Source organism: Rhipicephalus sanguineus, chromosome 1 (assembly GCF_013339695.2).
Source record: "Rhipicephalus sanguineus isolate Rsan-2018 chromosome 1, BIME_Rsan_1.4, whole genome shotgun sequence".
NCBI classification, from domain to species: Eukaryota; Metazoa; Arthropoda; class Arachnida; order Ixodida; family Ixodidae; genus Rhipicephalus; species Rhipicephalus sanguineus.
Window position 1 is genome coordinate 117,402,628 of NC_051176.1, and position 17,566 is coordinate 117,420,193.

Consider the following 17,566-nt stretch of genomic DNA (forward strand, 5'->3'; position numbering starts at 1 on the left):
AGCATTGCGTAAACGTTCTTGCAAAGGTTTACTCAACCTTTGACAGTGCTGCTGACAATGGTGCAAGCTTGAATGGGAACTTGTTTGGCACAATTCCAATTGCTTGCCTAATGGAAGGGGCCATGAGGTGCTTTCATTGAAAGTTTCTGCTCACATTTAAGCAGCTCATAAGCTTTTCGTGATGTTCATATGTTAATACTGTAATCACCTTGGAACTGTTTTCGTTTCTTCTTTAGGATCATTCACTGTAATTTTTGTTTAATGTCACCACTTTGATAATCTGGTAAAAAGAAGTGCGAATTTTTTTCTAATTTTTACACAGATGGCTTTTTTCTTCAAGCGCGGGCACCTACGCTATTGCGTAAAACATTGTCACCCATAGTCACAAACCTGGTTTTATTATGACAGGGCTACACGCCACCCACATGCACGGAACAGTGGACTCAACAGTCGCGCTGTTACGTACCAGATGGTACTACAGGTGGTGGTGGTTTATTGTTCCTGTCAATGCTCCCACAGGAACACTACTGTGTGCTTTCGTTATTTCATGATTTATGCGACAGATGACACTGATAGTCTCCTCGCAACTTCTTGCTCACCCTGCTCGCATAATCACTGCATTCGTTCTCCCTGTTTTTGCATTTCGCATGACTGTCTACCTGGTCTGCATCACCTGGACCACATATGCGAGGCTCAATGTTCGATACACCTGAACAGACTTTTCACACGAGCACACGTGGGTTAGTGGCAAAAACAATGCCGTGGTAGATTTTGGGCGTCTCTGTTACAGTTTTAGGTTTCGAAGGACTGGAAAGCACCTTTGTCAGTTCTGCAAACTTCCCGATTTAACAAAGTAATCTGTGCTTGGTGATGACTTCGTTAAATCGAGTTAACTGTAAATGTTTAAGTGCGATAAATTCAGTTAGAATTTGAAACATTGTTATATAGTAAAAAAAAAAATCATTTGGATGCCGTTTTTTAGTTCTTGAAAAACGTGTGAGATGCCCTTGAAATTTCTTGAATATCTTTGAATTTTCTCCTTTGTAACCTGTATGAACCCTGTGTCTGCATTGTTACAGACATTAGGCATGCACAGAAGTGGTGCATACGACGTGCTTCGTTAAGTGTGCAAGTGATGTGATGAAATGGCTGCGTACAAGAGAACCCTTGTTCTGCGAAAGTATAAATGTGGTGGAGGCATAAGCAATAGAGGAAGTGGCTGTGGCATAATGCATTGTTAGTGCTGAAGGCAAGCCTTGACTCACTTTCCACTACTACCTCTCGTCCTCCAGCTTTTGACCTCTCTTCTCCCGCGATGCATGCACACACACTCACTCCATCATTTGTCCCTTGATATCGAAATCAAGAAAAGAAAAAAAATGGCAGTAATTATACAGTTTAAATTTCAATTTTCTGTCATTTTATTTATATGGTCATCAGCTTTCTTTCTTCATCTTTTTTTTTCTGTGACATGACCTTTTTACATTGGCTTTGGCTGCGATTCATAAGTTCGGTATGAAGAGAAATGCTTTCACTGATCTTGGCTGCAGGTACATGGCTTTCCTTACACCATATGCCTTCAAGCGAGTGTCACAGCAGATGCAAGCTGCTCATGCCATGGTGGAACCTGACGAGACCTATGTGAGCACAATCAGTTCATGCAACTGCTGGGATGCCACATCCTACATGCTGCCCTGCCGGCATATCTTTTTCGAGAGGCTTCGCACCGGCTTCCCTCTCTACTTTGAAGAAGGTGCTGCACAGCGCTGGACACGCGAGTACTACAAAAGTGCCTGCCGCCTTTTTGCATCGGAGCCCAAGGCGCAGCAGCAGTGGAGTGCAGATGATAGTGGTGAGGAAGAGTCTGAAGACAGTCCCGCAGCTAAGAGTTCTCCTTTTGAGAAGCGGAAAGTCACAGAAACTGGGCTGCTTGTTCAGCAGCTGGCAGCATGTATGCTGCAGCTGCCTCCTGGCCACTATGAGCGCGCAGTGGCACTTGTGAGAGACCTCAAAAGTGCCATGGAGGAAGGCAAGGAAGTGTGCCTTGTGCGGATAGAGTCTAACATGGAAGTGCAGTGACAACACGGTATGCGTTGTGCTTTTTGACTGCCAGCAGGCATGACCGAGTCTTTGTAGGCTACACGGAATGTGTGTGTGACGCACTTTGCATTACAGTGGAACATCACAGTTATGGCTCCTTGGCTGTGCAGTTATCAGTTCAATCTGGCTTCCACAGGTGAATTTTGTGGTGTGCACTGCCACTATGGTGTATGGGTAACTTGAGCTTAGTAGCAAGTGCAGCAAAGGGCACATGCATCTGGTGTTTGTTTCTGTCTTGTAGCATAATTAATTTGGTTACTCAGTAAGACTTTTTTGTTACGTTGCAGCAAAACTTGCATTGTGTAATTATGAATGAGACACCAGTACATCTGGCTTTTGCCATTTTTATTGGACAGAGGAAGTTGTTGCAGATACTTTCCCCAAGACCTGGTCTGTTAGTCCAAAGCGCAGTTTTCTATGCCAAGGAATCTACAGGTTCTTGAAATACAAGCTGCTGGTGTTTGTGTAAGAGTGCAAGTACCATTGTCAGCAGCTCAGGCTCCACTGACAAGCTTTCAGTCAAAGATCATTGCGTTAAAGTCTGTAAGATAGCATATCTGACCAAAACTTTCTGAAGGTGATGTGGAATAGACAGTGAGTGGACAATGTGTTCAATTTTGTGTAAAACATAGTGTGTTTGAAGCTGTGTATGAATGCCTTTGACCAGTGTACAGCCTAATACCTTTCCAAGTTGATTTTAGTTGTGTAATAGTTAAAGCAACGAGGCTTTTCCCAAAGGGTGTAAATATAATTAACCTTTGAAAAACTGATATTATTGTGTTTTGCTTCACTGTGGCAATCACTGCTTCACTGAACACCTAGTCATGCTATAAACAAAATTCTGAATTTTCCACTTAAAGGGGTCATGAAGCACCCCTTGGGCTGATTGAAAAAACACATCCTGCGGAAAGCTGACACGGCTATGAACTGCTCTGCCAAATATTACAGTCGTGCGCGCCGCGTAATGGCCACAAGCGGAGCGCGAAGTTGCCGTTTCCCCAGGCACCCTCTTTTCAAACAGAGGCCGGTTCTCACTCTCGTCGGTGGGCGGGGCGTCTGTCCGCTGTACGTCGCAAGAGACATAGCATGCTTATTGGCCGATAGCCGACGTAAATCGAGAGCGGCGTTCGGATCAGATGCGCTTCTTGCCGCGGGGTGCCGCCACTTGCCGGCGCCGCACTCCTCAGTACACGGTAGCCGCACTCGCTCAAGCGAATCACAGCGGGAGAGCGATCGCGTTTCATGACGCGCGCTGGCGTAACTTCTTTCCCCCGTGCCATCCCTCCCTGTCTAGCTTCCAGTGCGCTCGTCGGCACGAGAAAAGAGAGAAAGCGCTGGGAGCGTGCGCCAAACCCCCGTAACTCCGCTGATTCTTGACGGATTCGAGAAATTTTTGCGGCAATCGATTCGGGAGGCAGTACACTCCGATACTGAGGCCATTAGATCATTACTTGGAAAAGTGGTTCATGACCCCTTTAAGAGTTCCCCCTATGCACAGATGACCATTGCGCGTGCATGTAATGACTCTGAGAGGGAGAAGCATAGTTTGCATGCGAAAGTGGTTCTGACTCATTAGCCATGTCCACCATGTTGCCAACAACACAGCATCTCTCAGAAATTGAGCTTGACAAGTGGTCATCATCTGTGTGAACTGTGGATGAAACAAAGGAGTGCATCTCAGTCCACAGTGGTGGTTTAGGTCAGTTAGTGCTGCATTTTGATTGTACTATACCAATGCAGCAAGTGCTAAGGGGCCCGTTTGCTGTAATGGTATATAATCATAATCAAGAAGTACATTTCTCACGTGAGCAGCCTTAGGCTGCTTAACAGGCTAGTCTGCAAAGCACTTAACAGGTTAACGGGCAAAAGCAGCCGATAGATTAGGCTGCGTTGCAAATTTTTGGAATCATAGCAGTACTACCTGTGAAGAAAAAAGGCCACTAGCCCAGTTTACCAATCCACATTGAAAATAAGGCAAATGGGAAAAAACAGTGAAAAATATAAAAACAAGTGCAGCTTTTTTTTTCCACATTTCTTGCTTTGTCGACTGTGCACGAACAAAATAAATAGAGAAGGAAAAAAGTCTTCTGTATATGGCCCCTTGGTCATTGGCCCTGCAATTTCTATCACACTTAGTAAAGCAGGATACTGAAATCAATGAACTTTTCTTTAGCAGAAGTGAAAATATTGTGCATAACGGCTTGCCAGTAGTCTGCCACTCCCCTGATGTATATGTTAGTGGTATGCTAAAGCTACACTCAAACATCGATATAACAAACACGGATATAACGAATTGCCGATTATAACGAAGTAAATGAATAGTCTTGTCATAGCTACAGTGTTACAAATAAACGTTTATAACGAATTTTCGGATATAACGAGGTTATTTTCGTGGCAGATGTGACTTTTGTTATAATGAGGTTTGAGTGTAGTAGCTGGGGCTTATGACACTGTCTAGGAACAATGAAAGGAATGCTTTCTGACAGTCATATGCCATATTGCCTTAAATTTGATCTTCATTGTCAGATTTTGACGCTTCATTTGCACAGTGACTCGACCAGCTGCTACCAGTGGGAGTAGCACTTTTATGAGCATGTACTGGAACCTCGTATATCATATTGTGACAAACTACACCACACACTTCGTCTTTATGCAAGCCTTGCGCACTAGCAGCATCACATGTCGCCAACATCATTCTATACTAAGGAGCTCCAGAACAGTTCGTCATGGATAATGAGAGTCGCTTTTGTCAAAGGTCACTGACGATGTACTCTGCTAATGCTCTACTGAGCATCAAATAGCCACTGCTATCGTCTACAGACGAATGGCCTTGTAGGACAACTTATCCCACATATGCCCAAACTCAGAAAAAACGACAAAACAAATATTTTTTTTTCACAGAAAGTGTACCTCTACTCTTAAAAGAAAGCAGAAGTTCTTTATTTACTGCCTGTTAAACGCAACATTGTTTTTTAAGCCGTCCTATACATATAGGACACTGGGCATTAGGGGTGCTATGTGCGGGTGTGGTAAGCCTTGAAACATTTCACGTGCACACTGACATCGTACTTCTTCCTCTCCATGACGTCTTTCATACAAAGCACGCGTTTGCCCGGAGAAAGCAGTCGGGATTTCACGTGCACTTCTTCCTCTCCATGACGTCTTTCACACAAAGCACGCGTTTGCCCGGAGAAATCAGTCGGCACGTGGCAGCATGAAAAGCAAGCAATGTCTAGGCTTGCACACGTTGAGAATGAGGCCTGCTTGATGTGCTGTAGGTGGCGCTAGTCATCAGCTAAAGAAATAGTGATGTTAGAGTGCATCAAAGAAGCGTCCTATATGTAGGACCCATATATATGGGTTAACAGAATACATACCGGCATGCTATCTATGTACATTTCTGCAGGCCACCAAGACTGGGAGGTTTCTCTGTCGCACATATCCTTTGTGTGTAATTTGTTCAGCCATGACACTGCTGGCTACGTGCTGTTTTGCCTAATTTTTGGCCATGATCCTGTTTCACCCCTGGACTGTCGAACACAGTCGCCTACCACATACGCGTGAAATGTGATTTCTGTGGCAGCACAGGCTGATTAGATTTCGTTGTTACGCTGTGGCTGGGCCTGAGGGGAGACGCGACTTGTGCCTGTACTTGCCTTACTGCTTCCCTGGTTTCCCAGTACATGTCATAACCAGGTGGATCAACAACGTGACAAAGTCCCATTATGATAGACACCACAGGGACATCCAGAATTTACCTGGTTCCCTGATACTCTCTTGTTACCATGTCATTGTGTTATCTTTCTAGAAAACTTCTGTAATGCTATTCAGGTCCCTACTGATAGTTATGACACCTGTCTGACACCACTTATGGGGTTGCTTCCGGAGACTTGGTCCTGCCATTTGTACAACTAAAAAATGATGATGCTGTCCGATTGAAGCCCTATATGCTTTTCGTGGAATGTGCTAGCTTTCTCCGAGATGGGGCTCCATCATTGGTGGGGTAGTGTCACAATGAAAAGGCAGACTAGAGATGATGAGAAAAAAATTGTGTGGTTGCTGCTAGCTCTTCCACTGCCATGTTTCTCTGCTTGTGCCTCTTGCATTGTTCATGCCTGCATTGATATACAAATTTTCTGCCTGTCTGCACATTTATATTTATAAGGCCTTGTCATCGCAGCTCCTTGCATTCCTTAACACTGTTACTTTCATGTGCATAACAGTGCTACCATACTACTGACACCAAGGACTGGTCGTGGAAGAGTTCAGAAGGACTCGCTCATCTCAACTTGCTTCTTTGCAAGGAAGGTAGGAAAGGTAGCTTCATGATGCGATAGTAGCGCAAACTTAAATATTCAAACAAAGAGTACACACTAGGTGCAGGTTATGTAAGGCAAACAGGAAAGTGCTGGAATTGACCCTTATCGAGCATTATATCAATGTACAGAATTGGAGGGAAGATTTCTTGGCCATCCGTTGCCATTACTGTAGGTGCAAACATGAGTTCAAGCATACCTACGTTGTGATTAGACAGAAGGATGAATGTGCTTGCCCTAGTATGCACTCGTCCTGTCTGTTCTTCTCTCCTTGTTAGTGTTCCGCTACCTTCTTCATACCATGGAACCATACCAACTTGCCCAAATGTCTACACTGCTACCCACACTACCGCTGAGGCTATGTGCTTGGTGTAGGATAGTTGTGTTACTAACCCTTATGTTGCGCTAGAAAAAGAGTTATTCTTTTTAGAGAGCATGGGCATGTGCTTCTTGATTGTTATTGCTTCTTTTTTTTTTCATTTGTTTCTAACTTTGCTACTTCTTGTTTTTATTGTCCCATCATGACTTTAATTTTACGTATCACTCTATGCATAGAAATGCAGCCACTAAATTAAAACTGATAGTAGGGAGTTAACATTTGTCCTCATGTGTCCCTCTCTTCACGCATTCGTTTAAGATCACGCTGCTGTCGCATTACAATGGAAAACCAACCAGCCCTATCTACCATGTGCAGTAAAACATCACTTGAACGAGCTACGAACTCTTCAGTTGTGCCAACTTTTTTCAAGTCCCCCACGGAAGCGTCATCGAACCCAATGCTAACTCACTTCAGTTTAACGAAATTCAGTGCATAGCACATTTCAGTTCTATGAGCATTTTCCATGACACCATCTAATGCCTCCCAGGGCACTACAAGTAAAAATTGGGGGACCCTTAAGCTTAACAGGATAGCGAAATCCAGCCCCTAGTGCGCACTTCAACCATTAAGTGCATACTTATTAATGTGTATTGTTACACACACACGCACACAGACACACGCGCGCAATGTATCTGTAGTAATGGTACAGGTTTTCGATCTAAAGCACTCCCCTGTGCAAGAGTAGAGACATATTTCTCACAATGCCTCACAGATGGCAGCACATTACCTAATGTTTGCTGTTTGCTTGATCAACGCCTCCTCTAGAAAGCAGGCGTTGGCTTGATGTTTTCCGCTAGGTGGACATAGTTGTCCATTTTTGGAGCTGTTTGAACTTTCGTGTGTGTTTTTAGCGGCGATGGCTGCACTATGCCGGCTTTTTTCGAAGCATGGCGTATCGCAAAAAACGTAGTTTGATGGCCTCGCCAATGCGCCTACAAATCGCCGAATGGGCTCATTTTCGTCGTGACACCTGTTGAGCAAAATGCGTTAAGGAGACTCCTTTCACTACATGGCATTTATGTCGTGTTTTTTTCCGAAGCAGTTGCAAGTAACATCGTGGCTTTGTGGAAGGACATCTGCTTGCCACGCAAACGGCCCGGGTTCGATCCTCAATGGGACCGAAGGTTTTTATTGTTTATTTTATTTGCATCTTTCTCGATTTTTCGGTCACGGACGATTCTTTGCTCACAAGTGTCGGTAGCGACGCCGACGTCGACACCGGAATTTCTGCGACACGAGCTCTCTAACGCTATCGCGTTAAAAACGCACTTTTTGTAGCGTTTTTACCGTGACCCTTGCAATCAGCTCCGACAACAGTGCCCCACCAGATTTTGGCAAAAAGTTACAGTCAAACTTGAATTGAAGAAGTTGTGCTCACAGCAAAAAACTTTTTTATATCGCAAATTTTGATAAATCGAGGTTCTGATGTCTCAGCAGTAAAATAAAATTCCATAACTTCTCAGGTCGCCCATGGTGACAGTATTTTGTTAGTCGCTACCTATACACAAATTATTTCAAGAAGGTTGTACCTTATTCTGTGATTAGGAACGCAGGTGCCTGTGGTGCAAATAGTGCACCACTATGCAAAGCATTGGCGTGTCACGTGACATCTGATTGTGGCATGTCCCACGAAACACGAAACCTCTATAAAACATTTTATAGAGGTTTTAAACGTTTTAAAGATGTTTCATAGAGGTTTTGTGTTTCATGGAGTGGCCCGTACCGTAGCCGTGAAACTCGCATGAAATGGATAACCACACCTAGTGTTTACAATATTAATGCGAACTAACAGACAATAATGCCAAGGAAAGTATAGGGGATGTTTTTAGTAGTAAATGTAAGGTAATTGTGAAGAAAGAAAAGTGGACGAAAAGATAGCTTGCCGCGGGCAGGGACCGAACCTGCGACCTTCGAATAACGCGTCCGATGCTCTACCAACTGAGCTACCGCGGCGGCCATCCCCCCGTCCACTAACAAAGAAAACGAGCCCTTGAAATTAACACTTCTTACCTAGTGTTTACAGCCATTTAAGATGGTGACCACGCATGTTCTTTATTTTTGCTAAATTTACTATCCACAGAGGCTCCAAGTATTTGCTCGAAACAGATGAAAACTTGGTTATATGGAGACCATGTGATGAAAACATGGTTTTCAATGCAACTAAGATTCAGAAATGAAAATAATTCGTTACACAGCGGATTTTATTAAATATAAGGTTTGTTATATTGAGGTTTGACTATCACCAAAGGCCATCTTTGTCATGAGAAATGTTTCCACTGCAGACTTGCCAAGTTACGCACAAAAGTTAATGTCAATCCTTCTTGCTTTGTTCCAATAAGCACTGCATTATCGCTTCACAGAAAATGGAAACGAGTTTTGTGGAAAAACCTGTCGTTCATCTTCAGATGGTTGCAAACAACTTGGCCACCATCATGCGTAAGCTTTCTGGCGCATTGTGACGTACACGTAGTCACTTCCCAATATAATCACTACCTTTCGGGCAAACCCTGTAATCCTCCTTTGGTCATAAACATTTTGCTATCTTAGAAAAAATGCTATCAAAATCCAGGATCTTGGAAGACTTGAGAGGAGAATTTGACGAGGCTGTGTGTGCGATGACGTTGCCACTGGTCTTTTTTTCCACACACCTTATAGCTTAAAATTCTGTGGCTTGTTTAGTGTTCTAAATGTGCAGTTTACCAGTGTATAGCTTGTAATAAAACTTCACTTATCAACTGAACACAAGAGACTCCATCTTGTTCTATCGAACGTCTTCTTTATTGTCTTCTCCCCCCTGCCCCTTGTCTTGTTGTCTTGTTTCGACTTCTTCTTCTTCTAAGTGTAGGCCACTCGGCTTGCTTCATTCCCCCCAGCATGGTTTACATCCCTCCTGGGATGATACTTGAATATATTTCCAATGGCAGCGGATTCCACGGTGTCATTAGGACCCATGTACCATATGGTCTTCAAGTGTCCTTACTGACTTGCCATCTTTATAACACGAAATGGGCCCTTGTAGGTCGTGTTGAGACTTGGTCCTCTTTTCACCAGCACTAAGTCACCGACGTCGAGTTCTGGTAATGCGGTATTTTGTCGCTTGTCGAAATTTCTCTTCATTCTTTCACAGTACCTTAATACACTTTCTTTTGATCTTGCCGCTTCTTGGAGATTAATGTTCTTGTCAATGCCGAGGCTTACGTCCGCAGGCAGATATGTTAATTGGTCTCCCAGTCGCAGCAAATGGAGGAGTACATCCCAGTCCGGTTGTGTATGAATGGTTGTGGTGAGCTACTGCCGCTTCCAGACAACATTTCCAACCACCTTTAAATGCTGGATACATACTAATGTACTGTTTAACGTCTCTGATTGCCCACTCAGCTAACCCATTTGCGGCAGGATGATAGGGCGCAGTGAACCGCAGCTTGACGTTACGCTTTTCAGCCCATTCCTGTAGCCGACGACTTCGGAAGGCAGGTCCATCGTCTGAGACGATTACCTTTACGTTGTCTAACATCTTTTGCTCAAAAAAGAAATCACGCTGTTAGCGTCTTCTTTGCCCGGTCTTGCTGCGATCATCCTGGTGCACTCATCAATGCACAAGAGGAAAGCTTGTGTCCTCTGAACTCCTTCAGACTTTTTCCGTAATTCCGCAAAGTCCAAATGAACTACTTCAAATGGCGTGTTAGAATGTGTTGGTATAGCCATTTTCGGCATTGGTTGCTTAAATTTCACTTTGTTAATCTGGCATTTGTGACAGGATGATACATAGGCCTTCATGTCTTGCTTCATGCGAGGCCATGTGGACCTCTTTGTCAATTTCATGTAGGTTCTCCAAAAGCCATCGTGTCCACCTGGTTCGGGGCTGTCATGATACAATTCCGGTATTTTTGGAACTAAGGAAGTAGGCACGGCAACTCTTCCATGTTCAGTTTGCTGCAAAACCTCAGTTCCTTCCCATATCTTCACTGCATTAACTTCTTTGTCTGGGAGCACAAACGCTAATCGCAACATTGCATCCGCGTCCTTCATGGAGGCTCCGGGGCGATGAGCTACCTCAAAGTCAAATTGCTGAAGTTCACCCGCCCAATGGGCAATCTTTCCTTTCAATTCAGCCATCTTTAATATATACATTAGGGCTTCGTGGTCTGTATAAAGCTTAAACTTCGTGCCTTCCAAATATGACCGGAAGTAGCGGACAGCTTTTAAAACAGCAAGAGCTTCTTTTTCTGTTGTCGTGTAGTTTAATTCAGTCTTGATGAATGTGTAGCTGTAGTATTCAACTACATGAAGCTGTTGGTTTTGTGGCCATGAGGAATCTCGTTGATACAAGACGGCCCCTGTTCCATAGTGAGACGCATTGGTGTTCAATTCGAACGGCAGCGAAAAGTCTGGTAAGCACAGCACTGGGTCAGAGAAAATTATGCTGACCAATTCTCTGTAGGCGTCGTCACATTCTCCTGTCCAACAAAAGGCAACATCCTTCTGCATCAGTCTTGTGAGGCAGCGACTTTTCAGGGCATAATCTTGAATGAAGGCTCGAAAATGACCTGCCAATCCTAGGAATACACGAAGGGAGTGTACATCGTACGGCTTTGCTAGTTTTGTAATGTGAGTCACCGATTCCTCCTTCGTGTTCTTCGTTGTTCCATCTAAAACACTGCCCAGAAAGGTGACCTTGGTTTTGAAGAACTCACTCTTTTTGAAATTAACTTTTAACCTAGCATCAGATAATGCTGTCAGGATATGAGCCAGGTGTTCTTCGTGGAGCTTTTCACTTTTAGAGTAAATGATGATGTCGTCTACATAGACGTTGCAAAAGCGTCCAATGTACGGGTCCAATACTGCGTTCATCATTTTCTTAAACCAACTCGATGAGTTTTTTCATCCAAAAGGAAGGCGGTTATATTCATATATGCCAAATGATGTGTTAAATGCGGTGTATTGCTTGGTGTCTTCTTGTAAAGGCACCTGCCAGAAGCCTTTGCACAGGTCTTTGCGAGAAAAGCAGGTACAGCCTCCCGTTTCATTGATGATGGTGTCGATCCTCGGTATTGGAAAAGGAATCAGCAGTGTCTGGCTATTTACTGCTCTGTAATCCGTGCACAGGTGCCAGATAGCGTCTTCCTTTGGAGCAATGGTAATAGGTGAGGCAAATGGAGACACCGACGGGCGAATTACATTAGCATCTAACATCTTTTGAAGTTCTTCCTTTAGCCATGCTTTCTTCTCTCGTGTCAAGTTATATGTTTTTTTTTTTTCACAACTGTTTTGTCAGAAAGCTGAAATGGAACCTCGAAATTTGTAGTCGCCGGATACCCTCCCAAGCAAACCAGTTCGGGGTACAGTTGTGGAATTACACTGCTTTTGTTCGGTATCCGTAGGTGGTCCTCTTTGTGTCCCAGCTCCGCTTTGTCAGCTTTTCTATCAACAGACACTTCATCGTTCCAATAAATATTCAATCTCAACCGCTTCATATCTGGACGAGAAAGGAGAAAGTCGTACGCCACTGCTGCGTCTAAAACTATAGTGGGATGCAACTTTAGAAGGCAGCGGCATTTCCTCCTCAAAGGCGGATGAACACAAGCCTGCACCAATGGGCGCGCACTCGGGACTGACGTCATGAGGGGGACGGCCGGTGGCTCTGCCTTCGGAGAACATCGGCGCGTGCATGAGCGGGACTATTTCTTTAGTCGCGGAGGTGATCGGCTGCTGCGTTTCGGACGTCTGGGCGGAGCCTCGCCTGCCTTCTAAAGTTGTATCCGACTATAGTGCAACAACTTTGCAGTTTTAGACTGGTACGTCACTTTCAGACGTACCCACTCACAATACTCTTTCTCGCTTCCATCGTATCCATGCACAAGAACAGACCTTCCCCGGAATACATCTTGATTATTAGCATTGCTTTTCTTAAGGATAGATACAGACGCCCCACTGTCTATCAGTGCTCGTATGCGTTGTCCATTGACCTCCAGGTCTTTATGCAACAACCTTGGAGAAGTCAAACAAACAGTCTCATTTCGTGTCTTAGGGTCAGACTGAGAACCCTCATTTATATTAGTTTTTTTCTAATATTTGCGAAATGCGTCCTTCAGTCATAGACTCCATCTCGGTGGTGCGCAACGACTCGCGGTGACTTGCCGCTTGCGAAGACTTTGGAGGCTGCGCACGAAACTCCCTGTTTCCTGACAGTCCTGTCCCTTGAACATCTCGATGTGACTTTTCTGTCCTCTTCGTCCAATGACAGGCCATACCTTGGAGTGACTGCCGCAATGTCTCCAGAGTTTTTGGCGCTCTAGCTTGAACCTGTCGTTGCAATTCCCGAGGTAAGCCATGTATGACGAGCGTTATAACAAAAGTCAGTGGAAGGTCCGGCTCTGCAAGTAGGAGCAATTGACGCTTTTCAAAGAAATACTCGATCACTGGTCCAGACCTGTAGCGGTAGAAAATGGCTTGATCCCATCACTCAAGTGGGCTCCCACGGAATGATGAGATGAAGCTCTCCTTTCATGTGCTCCATGCATCACATTGATGTCCTATCCCAGGTGGAAAAAATTTCCAGTTCCAGCTGGATTATTGAACCGGAAATTTTTCCCAGCTGGATACTTTTCCAGCTGGAATGCTTTTCCTAGCTGGAAAAATCTCCAGCTGGGAAAATTTCCGGTTCAATAATCCAGCTGGAACTGGAAATTATTCCCAGCTGGAAAGCATGCATTTACCTGCTGTAACTGGAAGTTATTCCCAGCTGGAAAGCATGAATTTTCCAGCCGTAACTGGAAATTATTCCCAGCTGGAAAGCATACATTTTCCAGCCAGAGAAGATTTCACTCTTGGCTGGAAAGCATGATTTTCCAGCAGGAACACATGTTAGCCCCAGCTGTAAAATGCTGGACTCCTAGCTTGAACCAGTAGACATTCCTGCTGGACATGAGGGCACCTCCCAGCTGACATTTTTATTATGTTGTTCCAGAGGGTGAAAGGAGTAAACCACATTCCTTGCGAGTCATAGCTTGGTGAAATTACGCGTGATAACGTTTTCATAAATGTGGTATGGATGCTGGCCAGCTGTTTTGGTGGTTGCCTTGTAGAGCCACAGGGCAAACTGGTTCGGCAAACTGCACAAATTGAAATCATGGCAATGCTGAATCTTGAAGGAATTTATTGCAATGCCGTCTGCAGCAGCTGTTACAAGAACATATCCCGAATGTCCTATTCTGTCAGGCTTCTTGTGCTTCAACGTCTGAAAGGTACATTTACATGCAGTAAGTGGAAAAGCAATCAACTTAATAAACACAACAGTGGCGTAAATGCAGAAAAATCAGACGAAGGGGGGGGGGACACTTTGCTATGGCAGCCATTTAGTTTTTATTATGATATGCAACTCGTACCATTTTCGTGCGATGCCATTTAAAAATGGAAGCATATGTTTCACTCGTTCGTCGGTGTCCCTCCCAGCCGTTCTGTTTACAGGCGTATTCAAAGAAAGTAATCCATGCCTCTGGATTGCCCGACAAACTCTCAAACGGTTCAGGTTTCACAAGCTCAGTAGGACGGCTGTCTCTCGGGCTCAACGCCGATAAAAAGAGTTTGAATAATTTCATTTTGTTGGAAAACTTGTTTCTGCTGAGCTTGAATCGCCTGCAGAACAACGGAGAGGTCTGCATGGAAAGTTGGCTCCGATGCAGCTGGCTTCTCTAGTTTCGATGTCACAAGGCGGTTGAAAAGGGAGACTCCAAGGTTTATCTTCACAGGCTCTTTTTCCAAGAGTTCGTCGAGCAATATAGACGCCTTCTCGAGAACTATTGAGATGAGCTCACCTGTCGTCACGTTGAGGGGAAGATTGACTGGCGGATCTCCAGGGAGCGTGTACTTCGTGAAGACCAGGCTGTCTGTGGCTGGCTGAACGAAGAAGGTAACCCACATCATGGATCGTCAAAGCCGACTGCGCCAAAATATGTAATAAAACTTCACTTACTAACTGAACACAAGAGACTCCATCTTGTTCTATCGAACTTCTTTATTGTCTTCTCCCCCCTGCCCTTTGTCTTGTTCTCTTGTTTCGACTTCTTCTTCTTCTAGGTGTAGGCCGCTCGGCTTGCTTCATAGCTTAACGTTCTCTGTAGTGTCCCTTTAAAGGGGCCATGAAGCACCCCTCAGGCTTGATGAGAAAACACATCCTGCGGAAAGCAGACACTACTATGAACAGCTCGGCCAAATCTTGCAGTCATACATGGTAAGGAGAGTTTAGAAGCAGAGCATGAAGTTATTATTTTATCAAGCACGCTCTCTTGATACAGAGGCCCATCCTCACTCTCTTGGGTGGGCAGGGCACCTGCTGCTTGATGTAAAACAGATAGCATGCTATTGGCCAATAGCCAGCATAAATCAAGGGTGGCATTTGGATCAGGTCAGGCAGAAGTTCAGGGAAAGAAGGAAGCTTGAAGAGATGAAAAATTCGTGAACACAAGGTGTCGCTGGAGCCAACATTTCAACAAGCGGACTTGTCTTCTTCAAGGCAGCAACTGCTGAAGACAAGTCGACTTGTCAATACGTTGGCTGCAGTGACACCCTGTGTTCAGAAATTTTTCCTCTCATTTGGATCAGATGAGCTTCTGGCCACAGGGTGCCACCACATGCCGGCACCGTGTTCCATAGTGTACTAACATTACACAGTGAGCCACACCAGCACACCCGAATCACAGCGGGAGAGAGCGATCGCGTTTCGTCATGCGCTCTCAAGTTTATGACGTGTGCTGACGTACCTAACTTTACCCCCTTTGCCATCCCTCGCTGTGTAGCTTCCAGCGCACGCGTCGGGATGAAAGAAGAGAGAAAGCACTTAATGCTAAGGTCCCTGTACTTAAAGCGTGCGACAAATCCTTGATCCTTGTAACTCCACTCGTTCTACATGGATTCGAGAAATTTTTGCGGCAATCGATTTGTGAGGCAATAAACTCACACTGAGGTCATTCAATATTACTCGGAAAAGTGGTTCAGGACCCCTTTAAGAGAGCTTCCATTTAATTTTTTACAAATAAATAAATGGCAATTTGGAATGCATATAGTATGTTTGTGTAAGAACTGCATTTGTTAAATCTACCTTGTGTAGAATATACTATATTGGAAGCTGCCAGACAAGAAGCAGGCATTTTCATAGTATACATGCACTGATAAGCATGCTCTGCTTGGAAGGCTACACTGTAGGGTACTCAGTTTTATTACTGTGATTGTTACACAGGATGAGGATGGTAAAATGCAGTGCCTATACCAAGAAACAGACTTATTCAAAATTTCATCCTACATGGCAGAGTCACATCACCTAGATTACCTGATGCCATTGCATGTAATACCAGTCATATTGTAATGTTTACCAAATACTGATGGTAGCTTTGTAATCATTCACTTTAGGGCACATTCCCCAGTTGTGGAACTGACGTAATGTAGTAATAAAGTCATAATCCTGTGATTAGCATAAATATTGGTACTTTTTTACCACAGAATATGAGGTAGCACTTCTAATAAATTAAACTAAGCACAGGATTTCTGCTAACCGTTAAAGGGGTACTGACACCATTTTTCGAAGGTGAGCTTATTCTGCCATACAAATCTCCCGTTACAGAGATGGCTCTGAACAAGTGTGAAGCTCAGCAAATGCTGATATTTTATTTTGATATTAAAATCAATTTTTCCATGGCACACCTACCGACATCGGCACTAGCTTGACATCAGGCTACAGTACCAATTCTGGTGACTTCATGCAGCAGTCTGGCTAGTCGTGATGACGTCAGGTACCGAAACTTCCAAAATGACCGCTTGTGTGTCACCAAAACATTCAAAATGGCCGCTTGAGTGTCACCAACGGAGCCATGGTGTGGAGCAGCCGCAGAAATGTTGTGCTATCTTGTGCGAGCATGTGATGAAAAGCTCATACTATGTTGTGATGTCAGGGTACAGTAGGAAACGAAACTAGCTTTTAAAAACATAGTGTATTTACTTTTTCAGGGTGCACTCACGCTTAGCAGTACATTTTCTAGGCTCTTGTGGGCTTGGCTTTTCATTTGACGCTAAAAAACGACAACAGAAAATTTTCGTGTCAGTAACCCTTTAAGGACTTCATAACTACAGTGTTGGCGTAACCATGATAATTACGCACCCTGTACTGATAATGTTCGAGATATGGGCACACATTTCTGTCACTGTGCAAGTAGTGACCACTACCTCATGTGATCCAGTTGATGTGACAAAGATTTCGAATAAATCTGTTCCCACTGAAATAATGTGGGACCCTTTATTGTTGAAGTAACTTCAAATGCCGAAGCATAATGCTGAATTTTGGAAATTTTGATACTGCACCACCTATTAGGCACACTATCAATTGGCAAAGCATTGCACAAATTGTTCTAATACAAGATGCAGACGTGTCATGTTGCTGGTGGGCATGGGCGTCGGCAGAATTTTGCCTTGGGGGGTGCAAACCCGTGTTACATCACGGTTGGGGGAGGGGGGGAGAGAGAGAGCTGGCATAGCTTGGGTGGCGGGCAAGTGCCGGTATGGCTAAAGCCCCTCCATGCGTTTTCCGCCGGCTAGGTTAAGTAGCGTCAACTCGTCCTCCCCCTCTCCCTTTACACCGTCTCCCGCCTAGCGAAAGCCGAAGTGCCGCCGTGATGTTTCTGCTGCTTTTCCGGTTGATGCACACGCCCAATGCCCGCCCATGCTTTCGGGACGCAGAAAGATCACTCGGTTTTCGCTTGGTGGCAGGCATATTTTACGACTA

General features: G+C 44.5%; 1 protein-coding gene across 1 annotated transcript in view; it reads left to right on the forward strand.

The window, feature by feature from the left end:
- The window catches only part of LOC119396554 (uncharacterized), a 29,458-nt gene extending 26,592 nt beyond the window's left edge, over positions 1-2,866 (forward strand). Inside the window, exon 9 of the mRNA XM_037663816.2 lies at positions 1,551-2,866. Coding sequence (XP_037519744.1) covers positions 1,551-2,079 — 529 coding nt within the window. The 3' untranslated portion in view covers positions 2,080-2,866. The remainder of the gene's footprint in view (positions 1-1,550) is intronic.
- The last annotated feature ends 14,700 nt before the right edge of the window (positions 2,867-17,566 follow it).